The 12883-nt window shown below is 43.7% G+C and overlaps 1 protein-coding gene across 1 annotated transcript in view; it reads left to right on the top strand.

The window, feature by feature from the left end:
• TATDN1 (TatD DNase domain containing 1) overlaps positions 1-12883 on the top strand; it is a 42185-nt gene that overhangs the window by 5884 nt on the left and 23418 nt on the right. Inside the window, exons 2-6 of the mRNA XM_062188013.1 lie at positions 1476-1541; positions 4406-4455; positions 7957-8020; positions 10761-10904; positions 10999-11041. Coding sequence (XP_062043997.1) covers positions 1476-1541; positions 4406-4455; positions 7957-8020; positions 10761-10904; positions 10999-11041 — 367 coding nt within the window. The remainder of the gene's footprint in view (positions 1-1475; positions 1542-4405; positions 4456-7956; positions 8021-10760; positions 10905-10998; positions 11042-12883) is intronic.

Below are 12883 nucleotides of genomic sequence, written 5' to 3' on the forward strand. Positions count from 1 at the left end.
CAACCCGAGATGCCAGTAGCACTCTCTTCCACTGGGACAACTAAAAATGTCTACAGACACTCCAAGTGTTGGGGTGAGGAAGGCAGGTGGGAGGGAGAGGGGTGCCGCAGACTGCTCTCCTCGGAGAACCACTGCTCTGCTGGCAGCAAGGAGCGCCCACCGCTCTCGACACAGTTTGCACCTGCACACCTTGGATGTAGCGTGCCGTTGCCCTTCTTCAGCTTGTGAGCCAAAGCTCTGTCCTCAGGATTGAGCTCTTCTGTGAAGCTTTTCACATCACTCTTGCCAAAACTCGATTGCCCCTCTTTTACTTCTATGTGCAGAATAAGTTATAGAGTAAATGAATATCGATAGAGCTCTACTACAAGGGTACTTCAGAATTTTCCAGAATTTAGACGATATGTTTATGGGGCAGGCATTTGGCCCAGTTAAGGTGTCTACGTCCCACATCAGAGTACCTGAGTTTGATACTTTGCTCCAGCTTCTGACTCCACCTTCCTAGTGACGGAGTCCCTGGGAGGCAGTGGTTATGGCCCAAGTAGTCAGGTCCCTGCCATCCGTGTGGGAGCCCTGGTTTGAGTTCCCAGCTCCTGGCTTTGGCCTCACCTAACCTTAGCCATTGTGGACATTTATGGAATGAACCAGCAGATGGGCAAGTTTCTCTCTCCCTCCCTCTCTCTCTCTCTCTCTGCCTCCAAATTTTTTTTTAAAGGATATATCTATTTTGGTGCAAAAAGAGTTGAAATGCATACATGCTAGATTCTTAAGTTCATGGCAAACATGTGTTCTGGAAAAACTACGCATGAAAAAATTCTTTGCACTAAAATAAACTTTTAATTACATTTTCCATGCACATGATGAAGTGCCCTCATACATGCTAACCATTATGCTAGGTTCTCCGCGTACAGCCGTGAAAAAGAGAAACATTTTTTAACTCATCTTACAGTTTCGCTTGTGTTATAAATTATATTTGTAGTTTTAATATAGATTGTAAATTCCTTAAGGGCAATGACCAAGTGTTACATCTTAATTCTTTTCTGTGTCCCCTATTTCTACGTAGTGCGTGGACCATGATCCACTGCTTCCTAGGCACATTAGCAGGGAGCTTGATTGGATGTGGAGCAGCCGGTACTTGAACCAGCACTCTGATCTGGAATGCAGGCGCCCCGGGCTGTGGCTTAGCCACCCTACCACCACGGCCGCCTCGCGATGCAGGTGTCAACTGCTGCAGCAAACGCACGGCCCCCACTGTCACTGCCGGTCGTTCCGGGGTCTGCCCTACCAGTTCTGCAGCGACTTTCTCATCTTTGTGTCCCTTGTGTCCAATACTGCAGCTGACAAGTGGTAGAGTCGTGGATATTGTTTGACGAATGATTGTGTGAATGAAACATTTAGCAACAGGAGCTTTCACTTCAAGTAAAAATTTCAAATAGAGATTGTTAATGATTAATCAGTTATTTTTTTTTCTCCCACAGATATTGGTATCAACCTGACAGATCCTATGTTCAGAGGAATTTATAGGGGGGTTCAAAAGCATCAAGGTAAATGTTTCTTTGTATTAGGCTAGTTTCTTTATGAAGACAAGTTTTCTGCCTCAAGGGGATCTTAAGAAGCATAACCTACTCTTACAATTGAAATGTTAAAGAACTCATTGCACTCAGCTTGGATAAAACTGTAAACAAACTGAAATGCATATAAACTATAGTGGCAAACCATGATGACGAACATTTATAAAGTACAGGATTTTAATCAAGCCTTTCTTTTCTTCAGTTGATCCTTTTCAGTGTAGAACTTTAATTAATCATATGCACAAAAGCCAAGCAATAGTTGATGTTAGTCTGTTAAGCAACTGAACAGGAAGTCATAGAATCCAAAAACCAGTTATTGTAGAACAAGCATATCTAGTTTTTCTTTTTTTAAAGAAGATTTATTTATTTGAAAGGCAGTAGTTAGAGAGAGGCAGAGGCAGAGAGAAAGAGAGAGAGGTCTTCCATCTGCTGGTTCACTCCCCAAATGGAAGCAAAAGCTGGAGCTTAGCTGATCCGAAGCCAGGAGCCAGGAACTCCCACCTGGGTGCAGTGGCCCAGGGATTTGGGCCATCCTCCACTGCTTTCCCAGGCATACCAGCAGGAAGCAGGATCAGAAGTGGAGCAGCCAGGACTCAGACTGGCACTCATACGGGATGCCAACACTGCAGGCGGCTGCTTTACGTGCTGGCTCCTCTAGTGTTTCAGACACATTTGAGGGAGGTGGCAGTGTAGCAGGATGATTAAGGAGGAGGTACCCTGTGCTCTTCTCTGTCTTGCCTTTCCTCCTTTCCATCCATCTCCACATGGATACCAACGGCATAGGTGGGGATAGGTAGGAGTACCTCAGAGGTCGGGGGAAGCTTCACCAAAATGGCTCCTATTTGTCATAGAAGTTCATTTCACAGGCCAGTTTTGTCAGTTGAGAGGTGACTGAGCAGAAAATGACAGCAACAACTTTTTTGAATGCAGAATTTCTACAATAGCCTAATCCGTGGCCATTGCCTTGGAAAACTGACCACATTATGTAAATACAAATAGGACAATTTGGTTTTATGGTTATGGATGAAGAAGAATAGTCACAATTCAACAAGTGAAGTCAGAAGATAGTCTGACTGTGCTTCTAGGAGGTAGTAAGTGAGAGCTTTTCTCAGTACAGAGAGCGTTAGAACCACTTGAAGGAGCAGAGAGAGGTAAGTGTTAGCTTTCTTAAGCCTTACTTCATGTAGACGCGTACATGATGTTTTATGTGTCATATAGACATGCTTGGGACTACTGAATAAATTACACTCTGCTTTTCTTTGTAGCATTTAGTGGATTTCATGCTTTATGCCTGTTTGTGTATATATTTGCATATATGTTTGTACGTATGTGTGTGTGTTTGGAATAAGTTTTATTATAGCAGATACTGAAATTACTGCAGTTTATAATATCTAGCAAAACTACTTGTCATTTTTAGTATGTTAACTAATGTTTCTTTCCTAAAAGATTTTATAACCACTTATGAAGTAAAAGTAACTGAATTCCGGGGCTGGTGCTGTGCCATAGTGGGTAAATCCGCTGTCTACAGTGCCGGCATCCCATATAGGTGCTGGTTTGAGTCCTGGCTGCTCCTCTTCTGATCTAGCTCTCTGGCCTGGGAAAGCAGTAGAAGAGGGCTCAAGTGCTTGGGCTCCTGCACCTGCGTGGGAGACCCGGAAGAAGCTTCTGGCTCCTGGCTTCAGATTGGCTTAGCTCCAGCCATTGTGGCCATTTAGGGAATGTACCAGTGGGTAGAAGACTTTACTCTCTGTCTCTCCCTCTCTCTCTCTGTAACCCTACCTCTCAAATAAATACAATAAAAAAAGTGAATTCCAAACACATTTACTGTGATACTTAAATATGAAATAAATGAATTTTATGATATCATTTTATTTTATTTTATTTGACAGGCAGAGTGGACAGTGAGAGAGAGAGACAGAGAGAAAGGTCTTCCTTTGCCGTTGGTTCACCCTCCAATGGCCACCGCGGCTGGCGCACTGCAGCCAGCGCACCGCGCTGATCCGATGGCAGGAGCCAGGGGCTTCTCCTGGTCTCCCATGGGGTGCAGGGCCCAAGGACTTGGGCCATCCTCCACTGCCTTCCCAGGCACAGCAGAGAGCTGGACTGGAAGAGGAGCAACCGGGACAGAATCCAGCGCCCCGACCAGGACTAGAACCCGGTGTGCCGGCGCTGGAAGGCGGAGGATTAGCCTATTGAGCCGTGGCGCCAGCCTCATTTTATTTTGATATCCACTTCTTTCTGGTCTTTTGGAACTTAGTAATAAATATTAAACTTCCTCAGAAAGATTTGTTGTTACTTAACAATGAATGTTGTGAAAAAGCAAAAAACAACCGTGAAACAAAGTAAGAATTATCCTCCCTTAAGGGAATGGTAATTATAGACATACAACGTTAAGCGGCATTTATAAAAAAATATTGTATCATGATTAAGAGGGTGAACTTAGAAAAGGCTGAATACAAAATGAACAATGAATTATTCATTTAAAAATAATTTTTAAAATAGAATACCCACAAATAACATTCAAGACTAGTGAATTTGAGACAAACTTAAGACAAATTCACCTTTAGTTTGAGCCTCCTGATTTTAGTTATTCTTCCTTTTGGCCAACAGAATAAAAATCCAAACAAATAATTAATTATTCATTTGGTTTGCCTTAGCATTGGTTTCTTATTTTCCTGAGGTTTTACTAGCTCTATTCTTATGTGACAAGTACTCATCAAATAGGACTGATTGGACTTTGATTTAGTTAATTTGATTATTGTATTTCCAAAAGTAAGTGTTAGACCCATGAAGTTTTAGCTACCAGATTTTCTTAATGTAGGGTTTGTCTTTTACAGATGACTTACAGGATGTGATAGAGAGAGCTGTCCAGATTGGTGTGAAGAAGGTAACATCCATTTTTTTGTTATTCCTGAGTTTTAGGGGGTCTTTTTTTTTTTTTAAATGAAATTTTAGTTGAAATTCTGTAGAATAGAAGGAAAAAATCCAGTTCCACATTTGGGGTATATGTTGTCTATGTATAATATTAGCAAATTAATAGAAATAAAATATCAAGTATCCTGTTCACAAAAGTTTCATGTGTAGTTCATTTCTGTTTTAGAAATGCAATAAATGTCAAAATCCCTTTGAAAAAAATTGTTAAGGCTTATGTAAATTACCAGTCTTCTTAAGAGGCAACTTTTAATAATTTCATAATGTAATTTAGAATTAGTTAGAATTAAGAAATCATTGAAAAGACATGTATCTGTCACCAAGTCTAGTGAATTTTTGGAGGGCCTGGTTCTACATTGAAATTTAACTCAGTACCTTGCACTAATATTGCAGAGTCTAAAAGCACAGCATGGCATCACAAGCCTAGCTTCCTTTCCCAGTCCCTCTTGGTAGCTGCATATTCATGGGGGTAGTTGATCTCTCTAGACTTCAATTTTCTCATCTATAGAACAGAAGTAACAGTAGTACTTAATAGAGTTCTTGTGAGCATTAAACACAACACTGAATGCAAAGCATTGGTGTTGTACTTGGCATAAAGCAGAAAACCTTTTATTGTATATATGGTGGAAGCCATCGTCATTATTGTCATTATATTTGTACATTGGCAAGGAAATTATGCCTTGTAGTCTTGCCCTTTTTTCTACTAGTTAGAAAATGTAGGGGCCAGTGCTGTGGCATAATAAGTTACGGCTCCACCTGCAGTGCCAGCATCTCATGTGGGTGCCAGTTCAAGTCCTGGCTGCTCCACTTCGGATCCAGCTTCCTGCTAAAGCACCTGAGAAAGCAGTGGAATATGGCCTAAATGCTCGGGCCCCTGCACCCACATGGGGGACCTGGAAGAAGCTCCTGGCTCCTGGCTGTGGATTGGCTTAGCTCCAGTTGGTGTAGCCTTTTGAGGAGTAAACCAGAGGATAGAAGACCTCTCTCTCTGTCTCTTCCTCTTCTGTAACTCTGCCTATCAAATAAATAAAGTAAATCTAAAGACAAAAAAAATGTAGGCCAGCACCACGGCTCAATAGGCTAATCCTCTGCCTGCGCTGCTGGCACACCGGGTTCTAATCCCGGTCAGGGCGCCGGATTCTGTCCCGGTTGCTCCTCTTCCAGTCCAGCTCTCTGCTATGGCCCGGGAAGGCAGTGGAGGATGGCCCAAGTGCTGGGCCCTGCACCTGCATGGGAGACCAGGAGAAGCAACTGGCTCCTGGCTTTGGATCAGCGTAGTGCACCGGCCGCAGCAGGCCATTGGGAGGTGAACTAACGGTAAAGGAAGACCTTTCTCTCTCTCTCTCTCTCTCTCTCACTGTCCACTCTGCCTATTAAAAAAAAAAAAATGTATAGGTAAAGTAAAAAGTTGACTTGATTAGGAACTATTTTACATTATTGAATACTAGATGTGAGCCACTGGTCTGCTTTTGAAGAGTTAGGCAATGTCAGATAATGATAAATTTTCTCAAGTTGTTCTTTTGTTTGGAGAACTCCTATCTGCTAATTCACCTCCAAATTCCTGTAATGGCCAGGTGTGAGCCAGGCCAAAACTGGAAGCCAGGAACTTAAGCCAGGTTTCCCACATGGGTAACAGGGACCCAGCTAAGGTGAGCAGTCACCATTGCCTCATAGGGCATGCATGAACAGGAAACTGGAGTCAGGAGCCATGGTTGGTGTTAAACACAGGCACTCTGATGTGGGGTGTGGGCATCCCAACTGGGGGCCTAACCGTAAGCCTAAATGCCCGCTCTTCAATACTTTTTATTATGATCTCATATCCTGTATTTTACAGCAGCCAAGGATTTAGTTAGGGCTCTGTTCCCTGAATAAATACTCAGCCTCTGATCGTATTAGGGATTTAAGTTGCTGTATGAAATTCCCTTTGTCATTTGCAATTCCACCTTGGTATATGTGCTCTTTAGGCAGATAGCTAGAATCAGCGTGTCATTTTAGCTCAGAGACTCTTCAATATGCTTTGAGAACTATTCACACGTGTACTCGCACCCCTTCTAGAGAGGCAGGTGTCCCTGCGGCAGCAGTACCTGGGAGTCCGCATCGGCACACAGCCCTTTAGTGAGTTTGCACTCTGATAGATGGGCAGAGGTGGCATCGCACCCTTCAGTGGGACCCTGGCTGTCTGCACAGACGCGTGCTTACTTGCCACCACCCATACATTTCCCCGCAGAGAGTTCACCCTTGTACGGTGGTAACTCAGCGGTTCTCAGACTTTTTGGGTTTTCTGAACTCCTTCGCATTCTTTAATATTGTTGAGAACCCCCAACAAGCTTTCGTTTATGTGCAATTTTATCCACTGATGTGACTATAACTTAAAAAGGAGAAATTTAAAGAATGTTATCAATTCACTTAAAAATAACAATAAACGACTAACATAAATAACAGTTTTATAAAAAGTAAGCATTTTCCAAAACAAAAATAAATTTAGTAACATGAGTGGAATTGTTTTAGATTTTCAGTTTTTTGGGTTAATAGAAGACTGCTACATTTTAGTATTTGTTTCTGTAGTCCATCTGTTGTGATTGCACATCAGGTGACCTCTGGAATACCTCACTGTGTATTTATGATAGAATGAGAGTAAAAAAGGCAGTTGCCATCTTTGTATTATTGTGAAAATAGTTTTGGCCTCATCTAACTCCTGGGAGTTCCTGGCCCACACCTGGGGAGCTGTATTAATTCATTGGTACTGTTGATTCACTGATTGAGTTGGATAGAAATCTAAATTCTCGGCCGGCGCCGTGGCTCAACAGGATAATCCTCCGCCTTGCGGCGCCGGCACACCGGGTTCTAGTCCCGGTCGGGGCACCGATCCTGTCCCGGTTGCCCCTCTTCCAGGCCAGCTCTCTGCTGTGGCCAGGGAGTGCAGTGGAGGATGGCCCAAGTGTTTGGGCTCTGCACCCCATGGGAGACCAGGATAAGCACCTGGCTCCTGCCATCGGAACAGCGCAGTGCGCCGGCCGCAGCGCGCTACCGCGGCGGCCATTGGAGGGTGAACCAATGGCAAAGGAAGACCTTTCTCTCTGTCTCTTTCTCTCACTGTCCACTCTGCCTGTCAAAAATAAAAAAAATAAATCTAAATTCTCAGGTCTTCGGTTACTCAGTATTTTATAGTATGCAATCTCAGACTCAAGGAACTCGGGGTCTAACAGGAAAGACAGACATATAAATACGTTTGACAGCGGCAGTGGCAAATTCTACTGTGGGGGGGGGGGTGTGCACGTACATGTGTACTTGTGTGTGTAGATGGCTAGGCAGGTGATCTTGGAGCTGAATTTGAAAGGAAGGGTAATATGTGATAGTCAAGGGTAAAAATTTCCTGGAAGGAAGAAGCCTGGAAAGAGTGTTTTGGAAATTGTTCTTGATGCCCTATTAAAGTCATTTTGTTTTCTTTCTCTTTCAGTTTATGATTACAGGTGGAAATCTACAAGACAGTAAAGATGCACTGCATTTGGCACAAACAAATGGTATCCTCATATTATTTTTACAAAAAAACATTATGAATTAAGTAATTTTGAAGAAGTCTTTCTGAGAACTGCATCAGGTACAATACTGTAGAAACAACAGGAAAATTGATTTCAGTAAGACATGATTAAGGTGATAAAATTCAGAGGGCACACTGGTGTATTAGCTATCTTATAAAACCTTGTCTTAATACTTTTAGAAGATGATTTTCAGATTTTAATGAATGAGGTGGGAGGTTTAGCTTAGAGGTTAAGCCTGTGGTCAGGATACCCACGTCCCACATCCGAGTGTCTGGGTGTGAGTCTTTGCTCTGGTTCCTGACTCCAGCTTCCTGCTAATGCAAACCCAAGGAGGCAGCAGTGATGGTGCACGTAATTGGGTCCCTGCACCTGCATGGGAAACCTGAGTTGAGTTCCTGGCTCCTGGCTTCAGGAGCTGGCTGCTGCAGGCACTGGGGATGAACCGGTGAAAGGGAACTCTGTCTGCCTGCCTTTCTGCTTCACAAGTTAATTAAAAAAAAAAAAAAAAAAAGATTTCCAGGGATGAAAATGAATTTTCTCAGGTATATAATTTAGCCTTGATATTTCTGAAGTGGAAGTATTTGTACATATATTATAATGTGTCAAAGATATGATATTGCTCTTTTTTAACTTAAGCTATGAAGGATCTTTTTTTTTTTTTTTTTGACAGGCAGAGTGGATAGTGCGAGAGAGACAGAGAGAAAGGGCTTCCTTTTGCCATTGGTTCACCCTCCAATGGCCGCTGCGGCAGGCGCTTCGCGCTGATCCGAAGCCAGGAGCCAGGTGCTTCTCCTGGTCTCCCATGGGGTGCAGGGCCCAAGGACTTGGGCCATCCTCCACTGCCTTCCTGGGCCATAGCAGAGAGCTGGCCTGGAGCAGCCAGGACAGAATCCGGTGCCCTGACTGGAACTAGAACCTGGTGCGCCGGTGCCGCAGGCAGAGGATTAGCCTATTGAGCCGCGGCGCCGGCCACAAGATCATTTTATTAAATATTTATTATGTGGACCAGATACTGTAAGCCTCCAGGAATGCAAATAATGATATGATATATAATCCTTCAGATGCTCACTTTGTATTCATACATTTTACACATATGTAAAATCTTAAAGGTTTTAGAATTGATTTTTATAGAAATCAGTTACATAAAACACCTCATTTATCTGGTGTTCATTCATTTAACTTTTCTTTGCATGCCTAATGTGCTACACACTGAGAAATCAGGCATTCTGTTACCATTTTTCCAAATACTAGTATGTTTCCTTTGTGTGTACAAACTTGTTAAAAGCTATTTCTTATGGGAATCTTTCTAAAATGCACGCTTCTCTTTGGTAGCGCTGAAGACATAAAAATAATCATCTTCCCAGGAGTTTTTGAGATATAAAAAAAAATTTTCTCTCGTCCTTCTCCCCCATCTCTATTATCAGCCCACTCTCTCTCCTCTCAAATTACCTGTGTCCTCATACTTTAAAAACACTGCCTCTTTTCAGTTGTAAACATCTACATGAGAGCCTGGGTTGAGGTGCACGTACCTGCTAAGGCTGTCAAAAACCATTTTGGACTTCTTAGTTGTGTTCTATACAATTAAACTGTCAAAGTGTGGCCTTCAAATAAATGAGCTTTACTTTTTATTAGAAAAACAAATCCTTTTCACTTCTTTAAATCATCTCCACTATTAACCTTGTAAAGGGAATGCATTGTTAAAAAAATATTTATTTGAGAGGCAAAGAGAGAGAGAAATAGCTCCCATATGCTGGTTCACTCCCCAAGTGCCCCCATGGCCAGGGTTGGGTAAGAGCTGAAATTAGGAGCAGGGAACACAAACCAAGTCTCTCCTGTGAGTAACAGGAACCCAATTACTTGAGCCATCACCACTGCCTCCCAAGGACTGTATTAGCAGGAAGCTGGAGTCAGGAGCCAGGGTGGGTGCTGAACTTCAGTCCACTGATACTGCGTGCAGGTGACCTAGCCCTAGGCTAAATGCCAGCCCTGGGGAATGTGTTTTAACTGTTACATTACATACATGAATCAAGACAGTCACTTGAATAGTAAATATTAAATGTAAAATTAGATATTGACATTTCAAAAAACTGTCTCATTTTCCATTCTGCGATGCTTAATAAATACTAAGCTGGCCGGCACAGTGGCTCAATAGGCTAATCCTCCGCCTTGCGGCGCCGGCACACCGGGTTCTAGTCCCGGTCGGGGCACCGATCCTGTCCCGGTTGCCCCTCTTCCAGGCCAGCTCTCTGCTGTGGCCAGGGAGTGCAGTGGAGGATGGCCCAAGTGTTTGGGCTCTGCACCCCATGGGAGACCAGGAGAAGCACCTGGCTCCTGCCATCGGAACAGCGCGGTGCGCCGGCCGCAGCACGCTACCGCGGCGGCCATTAGAGGGTGAACCAACGGCAAAGGAAGACCTTTCTCTCTGTCTCTCTCTCTCTCTCACTGTCCACTCTGCCTGTCAAAAAAATAAATAAATAAATAAATAAATACTAAGCTTTGGAAATAGTTGAATTAATTATTTTATTAACACCTTAAGGCAGTTTTCATATCCATATACTATCTTGTCAAGGTATTCTAAACATTCTTATTTGATTAACAATACAATTCTGGTAGTTAACAATACAGTTATTATTAAAAATCAGCAGAAATTATTTGATATTTCATTTTGGCTTATTAAAGTGTGAAAAATGTTTTGAAATAACCCTGAGACATTTTTTGTTAGATATGTTTTTCAGTACAGTTGGATGTCATCCTACAAGATGTGATGAATTTGAAAAGAATAACCCTGATCTTTACTTAACGGAGCTACTAAATCTTGCTGAAAACAATAAGGGAAAAGTTGTAGCCATAGGTGAATGTGGACTTGGTAAGTGTCAACCTAGTCACGAAGGTGACTTTGAAAATAGCTGATTGATTTCATCCAAGTCATGAGTAATTCTTCTTTTTTGTCTTTTTTAAAGATTTTGACCGACTGGAATTTTGTCCCAAAGAGACTCAGCTCAAGTAAGGACGTTTGTTTACTTTAGAAATTAATGTAAAATCTAAAGAGTGAGTTTTTTTTAAAGGATTCTTGTAGGAGGACTTTATTCATTTAGTTTTATTTGAGAGAGAGATCTTCCATTGTCTGGCTCACTCCCCAGATGCCTACAACGGCTGGAGCTGGGTCAGGCCACGTCAGGAGCCCGGAACTCACTCTGGATCTCCCCACGTGGTAGCAGGAACTCAAGCACTTGAGCTATGACCCGCTGCTGCCCAGAATGCGCACCATCAGGAAGGTGGACCTATCTGAGAAATGGAGCAAGAATGTGAAGCTAGGCACTTGGTATGGGATATTGGTGTCACAAGCAGCAGTAACTGCTGTGCCAAATGCCCGCCCCTAACAGTGATTTTTGAAATAGCTTTTATCAGTTGAAAATGTAGCCGGTGGGGGGGGGGGGGGTGGGCAGCACCATGGTGTAGTAGGTTAAGCCTCCACCTGCGGTGCCAGCGTCCAATATGGATGCCAGTTTGAGTGCAGACTGCTTCACTTCTGATCCTGCTCTCTGCTAATGGCCTGGGAAAGCAGTGGAAGATGGCCCAAGTGCTTGGGCCCCAGCACCCATGTGAGGGACCTGGAAGAAGCTCCTGGCTCCTGGCTTCAGACAGACTCAGATCCAGCCATTGTGGCCATTTGGGGAGTGAACCAGCAGGTAGAAGTTCTCTCTCTCTTTGTCTCTTCCTCCCTCTGTAACTCTGCCTCTCAGATAAATAAATAAATCTTAAAAAAGAAAGAAAGAAAATGTAACTGGATTAAGCATCAGGATGTTTTTCTTTTTCCCTGTGTATTTTCACAGTGAAGTGGGGGGGGGGGGGCGTTTGGCACAGCAGTTAAAAAGCTGCTTGGGATGCCCCTGTCGGATACTGGCATGTCTAGGTTTGAGTCCTGGCTCCTGGTTCCTCTTTCCTGCTGATGCATACTCTTGGAGGAAGCAGGTGATGGCTCATGTAGTTGGGTCTGCTCACAGGGGAGACCTGGGTTGGGTTCCCAGCTCCTGTCTTCAGCCTGGCCTAGCCCAGCTGTGGTGGACATTTGGGGAATGAACCAGCAGATGGGAGATCTCTGTTTCTCTGCCTCTCAAATAAAATTAATTAATTTTTAAAAACTGCCCCGTTTAAAACCAGTTAAATGGGGCCCGGCATTGTGGCACAGCAGGATAGGCCACCGCTTGTGGCATTGGCATCCTATGTCAGAATGCCAGTTCAAGCCCTAGCTGCCTTGCCTCTCATCCAGCTCCCTGCTTATGGGCCTGAGAAAGCAGCAGTTAATGGCCCAAGTACTTGAGCCCTGCCACCTTTGTGGCCACCTGAAAGGAGTTCCTGGCACCTGGTTTCAGCCTGGTCCAGCTCTGGCTGTTGCAGGCATTTGAGGAGTGAACCAGAGGATGGAAGATACCTCTCTCTGTCACTCTGCCTTTCAAAAAACAAATAAGTAAGTGCTTAGAAAACAACATTAAATAAAAAAGTCTGTATAAGGAAGGAAGGACATAGCTCCCTGACTGCTTAACCATCTAATTTGATTTTAATGGTAGAAATACGGGATGAGGGCAGGCGTTGTGGCACAGCAGGTTAAACCAGTGCTGGGGACACCTGTGTCCTCTGTCAGAGGACTGGTTTGGGTCTTGGCTACTCTAATTCCAGCCCAGCTCCCTGTTGATGGCCTGGGAAGCAGCAAATGATGATGGCCCAGCTACTTTATTTCCTGCCACAGGGGAGAACTGCAAAGAGTTCTGGGCTCCTGGCTTTAGTCTGGCCCAGTCACAGTTGTTGTAGCCATTTGGAAAGTGAACCAGCAGATGGAAGATAGCA

Source organism: Lepus europaeus, chromosome 4, assembly GCF_033115175.1.
Source record: "Lepus europaeus isolate LE1 chromosome 4, mLepTim1.pri, whole genome shotgun sequence".
NCBI classification, from domain to species: Eukaryota; Metazoa; Chordata; class Mammalia; order Lagomorpha; family Leporidae; genus Lepus; species Lepus europaeus.